At 33.1% G+C, this 6,884-nt stretch overlaps 1 protein-coding gene across 1 annotated transcript in view; it reads left to right on the plus strand.

Moving 5' to 3' along the window:
• The window catches only part of LOC103610236 (zinc finger protein 670-like), a 20,908-nt gene extending 15,408 nt beyond the window's left edge, over positions 1 to 5,500 (plus strand). Inside the window, 4 exon segments of the mRNA XM_008594439.1 lie at positions 2,511 to 2,637; positions 2,843 to 2,903; positions 4,027 to 5,233; positions 5,235 to 5,500. Of these exon segments, the coding sequence (XP_008592661.1) occupies positions 2,511 to 2,637; positions 2,843 to 2,903; positions 4,027 to 5,233; positions 5,235 to 5,366 (1,527 nt within the window). The 3' untranslated portion in view covers positions 5,367 to 5,500.
• The last annotated feature ends 1,384 nt before the right edge of the window (positions 5,501 to 6,884 follow it).

The raw sequence follows: 6,884 nt of genomic DNA on the forward strand, positions 1-6,884 counted from the left end.
GGGCAGACAAACATTCACAAATTGTATTCTTTTTCAAACCTAATTAACTTTAAAAAATTTTATCATGAAGTATAGTCACAAAAGAATGAATAAAATATTTGTTATGTTATAGTAATAATAACAAAAACATCCTTGGAATCATCATCAAGATTCATTGGGTCTTGAGCGGTCAATTAGACTTTCCTAAGTCTCCCAGACTCATCTTTGTCTTGCCTCTTTGATGACCACTGTCCTGATTTTGTAACTATTTTTCATATCTTTACCATCTGTTATTTTTCACTACCCTGTGTTCTTCTAATTTAGCCTCCTTTGAACTTTCAATAAATAGGTATTGATGGCATTAAAATGAAAAGGGATATTGGTGGTTTTCTTGCCTCAGTATGCCTCACGCATGCTAGTGTCAGAGGCTGTGGACCATTCAATTCACTCATCTCTTTCATTTGTTATGGTGTTTGGGCTTTTTCAAGTTTATTTTTTGTTCTTGGAAAAAATACTGCTCCTATCATCTTACATCAGTGTCCAAGTGCAAATGCACAATAAATTCTCTGAATATTAGAGAAAATTTACTGGGCTGTAGACTGTGGTGAAGTTCAAATTACAGAAAATAGCAGTAGAGTATATCAATTGATTCCTCCTTCATTCATGCATGACTTTATGTTCACTGCTGTCCTCACTACTTGGGATTCTCTAACTGACTAGTTTTTGTCCTTCTAATCAATATCAGATGTCATCTACTTCACATTTATTTGCTTTTTTCTTATTACTAAGGAGATGAACCTTTTTTATGTATGGACTTTTATCTTTTGTGAAATTAAAAAAATTTTTTTTAAATTATGTGTTCATTTTTGCTCTGCACACTAATTCTTATATAGTGCATTCACTGAAGATTTTTCTTTCACTCTGTTTTTGTCCTTAATTTTCTCAATTTTAATATATTTTACTTAATATATTTATATTTTATTGATTACTTTTCTATATAAAAAGTTTTTACCTATTATTTCATCAAACCAAAAAAGCAAGCAAGCAAACAAACCAACAAACATTTGCTTGTGACTTCCAAATGTGTTCTAGTTTTATCTTTTACATTTGTATCTACAGTAAATAGATTATTGTTCATGGGAATGCAATGTACTTTTCCAGTTAGATTTCATCTTGCCTTGCCCCATGTTTTAAAGTACTTGTGATTTTTTCCCCACTACTTTACAGTGTCTGCACTATTATTCATCACATTTTCGTATAAATGCTGACCCATTGATGATTTTTATATTTCTTTCCTTTGGTCTATTTATTTATCTCTCTGCTACTGGTATGATGCCCTAAATATTCTAGTTTGAAAATTCTAATTGTATATCAGGGAAGCCATCATCACCCTGTTATTCAGAGGACTTTGACAATTGTTAGACATTTGTTATGACTATTAGATTTGGAAAAATAGATTTTGTTGACTGCTAAAAAGTGACTTTTGGAGATTTATAAAATTTTATAATAATGTAATTTGGAACAGCTGACATTTTGGTAACACTGAGTTTTTTCTAATAATATGTGTTATATTTCAAATTATTCCATTCTGCTTTGACATTACCTAATAGAATTTTTTAAATTGTTCTATAAAATATTGTCTGCCAAGGACGTTCATTAGAAACTCAGTGCTCAAAGTTTTTTTAGGGAACTGATCCTCTAGACACTGCTATAAGACTGAAACAAAATAATAGACTTTCAGAAAGTAAACAGGAGTTCAGCAAATACCATGTTGTTGCATAAACCATGTAGGCACAGTGAGCCACTCTTATCACCTAGGTTGGTGGAACCCCCCCCAAAATCTAAGTTGTCTGATGATATCAGCCAAGGTTGACCTTTGTGAGCAGGCATCTCAAAGGATAAGTGGTCTCAGGACTGTTGATATTAAGTCTGTCATGCACACCAGACAATAAGACCTTAATAGGTAGTGGGTGAAACAAAATAATAGACTTTCAGAAAGTAAACAGGAGTTCAGCAAATACCATGTTGTTGCAGAAACCATGTAGGCACAGTGAGCCACTCTTATCACCTAGGTTGGTGGAACCCCTCCCAAAATCTAAGTTGTCTGATGATATCAGCCAAGGTTGACCTTTGTGAGCAGGCATCTCAAAGGATAAGTGGTCTCAGCACTGTTGATATTAAGTCTGTCATGCACACCAGACAATAAGACCTTAACAGGTAGTGGAGATCCATTCTACACTAAGAAATCAGGGGTGACCCAGCAGCACATCTTACCCCCTAGATGGACCCACCACTGAGCGGGTATTTCTACTCTGCTGTTTCCTTTCCGAATAGTTTAATTTTAGCATCAAAACTGCCATTTGGTAGTGAGTGCTGGTAGAGAGTAAGAATGTGACTCCAAAACCAAATGTTTGGAGACCACAGAATCATGTCTTAAGAATTTAATTAATTAAGAATGTCTTAATTGAGCACTGATTTCCAATGCTGTCATTCTCACCCATCTTCCTCTACACATATGTGGGATGTTTTAGGACTCAGTATCCTTCGAGGATGTGGCTGTGAACTTCACCCATGAAGAGTGGGCTTTGCTGGATCATTTCCAGAAGAACCTCTACAGAGATGTGATGTGGGAAACCTTCAAGAACCTGTCTTCTATAGGTAAGAATGACAACATTTCTTTATTTAGTGAATTAGAGAGCAAGTGTTTCTTGGTTGTCAATGCTGTTCCATGATTCGGGATGTGGAAAGTGAATATTTTGGTGATTAAATCAGCCATGGTCACAGTGTACAGGAAACCTAGAATCTAGTAATTTTTAAAATAATTTCTAACAATTCATAATGTTTTTGGGGGTTTGTGTTTTAGGAAACAAATGGGAAGTCCAGAGCATTGAAGATGAGTACAAAATTCCTGAGATAAATCTAAGGTAATTTGCATTCTCAAGAGGAACCAATGCTTCTTGAGGAAATCCTACTTAGAATGTTATAATATTTAATTTTATATTTAAAATTTTTCATTCACGTAATAACTGTACACATTTATGAGGTACCTCTGGTATTTTGATACAGGTACACAATGTGTAATGATCAAATCAAGGTAACTGGCATATCCATCACCTCAAACATTCATTATTTTTTGTGTCGAGAACATTCAAAATTCTCTCTTCTAGCTATTTTGAAATATATAATAAATTATTAACTATTGTCATCTCACTGTATTATAGAACATTAGAACTTATTGCTTCTACCTAACTATAATTTTGTACTTGTTAACCAACTTCTATCATCTCTTTTTCTTAGCCTCTGGTAAACACTATTCTTTTCCTACTTTTATGGGATCATCTTTTATAGCTCCCACATATGAGACAGAACATGCAATATCTGTCTTTCTGTGCTTGGCTTATTTCACTTAACATAATGTCTTCTAAGCTTACTCATATTGTCTCCAATGACATGTTTTTATTTATTTTATGGCTGAATAATATTTCACAGATGTATGTATACCATATTTTCTTTATCCGTTTATCCAGTGATGGATATTTAGATTGATTTCATATCTTGGCTACTGTGAATAGTGCTGCAATAAACATGGAAGTGCAGAAATCTCTTTAACATATCACTTTTCTTTTTTTTCAATATATACACAGTAGTGGGATATCTGGATCATATGGTATTTCTGTTTTCAGTTTTTTGCAGAACCTCCATAATGGTTTAAAAACAAATAAAACAAATAATCACAACTTTATTTATTTTTAGAAAGTTTTTACCACGAATATGAGTATATACTTTAATGTAGCATGGATGTTCAGTGCTTGCAAAAGAGTTCACTTGGAAACATTGCTGAGAAACTGCATATATGAATGTCACTGTTTTGGTAATGTCTGTGTGAAAGGCATGTTGCAGAGTAGTCAATCCATTTACTTGCAGACAATTTAGACAATGTAAGTTGAAGGCCTGTAAATAAGTAGCAATGTAAGTTGAAGACCTATTAATAAATAGAAAAAGTATTAATAATCCAACCACTAATAATGTGCTTGTTGTTTTTGACAGAACTTATGTGGTGGAGAGACTCTGTGAAAGTAAAGAAGGTATTCAGTCTGGAGAAATTTTTAACCATACTTCAAATCTTAATCTGAAGAAAATTCCTACTAGAGTAAAACCATGTGAACGCAGTGTGTGTGGAATTGTCTTTACATGTCACTCATCCCTTGATAGGCATACCTTATCTCACTCTGGATGCAAACCATATGAGTGTAATGAATATGGAGAGAAGCCATATAAATGTAAAGAATGTGATAAACAATTTAAATGTTTCAGTTCCTTTCAAGTACATGAAAAAGTTCATGCTGAAGAAAAACACTTTGTATATAAAAAATATGGTAAATCATTCAATTTTCCCAGTTTTCTTCAAACACATAAAAAGACTCACACTGGAGGAAATCCCAATGAATGTAAGGAATGTGGAAAAGTCTTTAGATGTTCTGGTTCCCTTCAAATACATGAAAGATGTCATACTGGAGAGAAACTCTATAAATGTGAGGAATGTGGTAAAGCCTTCAGATCTTCCAGTTCTTTTCAAAAACATGAAAAATCTCATTCTGGAGAGAGACCCTATAAATGTAAGGACTGTGGTAAAGCCTTCAGTAGCTCTTTTTCTCTTCGACTACATGGAAGGATTCACACTGGAGAGAAACCTCATAAATGTAAGGAATGTGGTAAATCATTCAACTTTCCCAGTTACCTTCAAGTACATGAAAGAATTCATACTGGTGAGAAACCCTATGCATGTAAGGCATGTGGTAAAGCCTTTAGAAGTTCCACTTCCCTTCAAAAACATGAAAGATTTCATACTGGAGAGAAACTCTACAAATGTAAAGAATGCAGTAAAGTCTTCATATGTTCCACTGACCTTCAAATACATAAAAGAACTCATACTGGAGAAAAACCCTGTGAATGTAAGAGATGTGGTAAAGCCTTTACATGCTGTAGTTCCCTTAGGAAACACGAAAGAACTCATACTGAAGAGAAACCCTATAAATGTAAGGAATGTGGGAAAGCATTCTATTTTCCCAGCTGCCTTCAAAGACATGAAAAAACTCATACTACATTAAAGCCCTATAAATGTAAAATATGTGGTAAAGCCTGCAGCACTTCCATTTCCCTTCAAAGACATGGAAGGTCTCATACTAGGGAGAAACCCTATGAATGTAAGGAATGTGGGAAAACATTCAGTTTTCTCAGTTTCCTTCAAAGACACAAAAGATCTCAAAAGATCTCATACTGGAGAGTAATCCTATGAATGTAAAAATTTGACAAAGACATCAGTGCTTCCAAGCTTTATCCTGCTTCTGGAGGCACCGAGGTCACCAGGCAGTAGACTCTTCCACTAGATCCTGATGAGACGAACCTGCCCTCCTCCCTGTGATCGTCACTACTGGGGTAATAAGGACAATGCAGAAACTGCAACCAAGACCAGGAAAGAAGGTCTCAGGAACACATCTGTAGCTTTTTTTTTTCCATTCTGACAGGTTCATTATGCACAGTTGAAGACACACAAGCTCCCAAAACTAAGTTCACCTTTTGTTTTTATCAATATTTAGATAAAACAGAAAAATATTTTTTTATTAAGAACAAACAAAAACATATATTTGAAAATAATTTGATGAATCAGAATGGTTAGTACTTTGCATATACAATGTATTTGACACTATTTTCAGCTATTAAATATTTATTTATTTATTTTTATTAAACATTTATAAATTTAATAGTTAAAGTTTAAAGTGCATAGCTGAAAGATTCATTAGAAAAAAGTTGGTACATTTTCAATCATATTGTGACATTTTAATTACCATAAAATTCAGCTATTTTGTTATACAACAAGTAAATTGACATAATGTTAAATAACATTATTAGGAAGTTTTATTAATGACCAATAAGCACTTTATTTTAACATAATAACACAAATATTTTATTTATTTTATTTTATATATTTATTAATTTTTTGGTGGCTGGCCAGTATGGGTATCCAAACCCTTGACAAACATGAGTATTTTAAATGAAAGTTCCATGAATTCATGATAGCAGAAATGTGCCAGGTTCTATTTTCTGGTCACTATATATATGACAATAGAAATCATCAACTAAAAAACATTAAACCAAGCAGTACTATCTAGCCACGTGCAAACTTTATACAGAGATTTTTAATTAAGCTCTGGATTAAATGAAAAATCCAAAGTGGGATTATGTTTGTGGATTGAGAATAATGCTAATGAAAAAGCATAGTGATTAAGGTCAAAATTTTAAATTTAGGTAAATAATTCTACAAATATTTGATTGATGCTATAGAAAACAGTAATTCTGGCCACATATAGCTACTACTCTCTGCAGTGGAGCATTATAAATTCAGAAATATGTGAAAAAAATAAAATTAGTTTTCTAGAATTAAAAATATTCACACCCTTCAAATTATGATTACCTTACGATGTATTGAGGGAGAAGTTGTGTTCTAAATGAAGAACTTGGATTTTCTCATGAGATGTTGTTTGCCAGAGAAAATACATGTGAAATGTTTTATTCATGTGTACACTGCTGATATGTGGGCTTTTTGCGGGGAGGGGGGATAATACTATATATTCTAAAGTCTTTTAATGCAGGAAGATAAAATCTTCAGAGAGTTACAAAAAGCCTTAAATTGAGTAACAGAGTTGAAAAAAAAATTGAGAATTTTCCAGGTACTTAATTAAACCAAGGAAATAATCCAGAGAAGTAACCATACTAAAAAGCAAGTGCTCCCTTTAGATATGGTAGATCACAAGGGTGCCAAATCTATGTGGGTTGTCCAAATTGCCAGAGGGCAAAAGAAATAAAAACATCAATGACCAAAAAAAAAAAAAAAAAAAAAAAAAAAA

This window comes from Galeopterus variegatus, unplaced genomic scaffold, assembly GCF_000696425.1.
Source record: "Galeopterus variegatus unplaced genomic scaffold, G_variegatus-3.0.2 Scaffold10799, whole genome shotgun sequence".
NCBI lineage: Eukaryota > Metazoa > Chordata > Mammalia > Dermoptera > Cynocephalidae > Galeopterus > Galeopterus variegatus.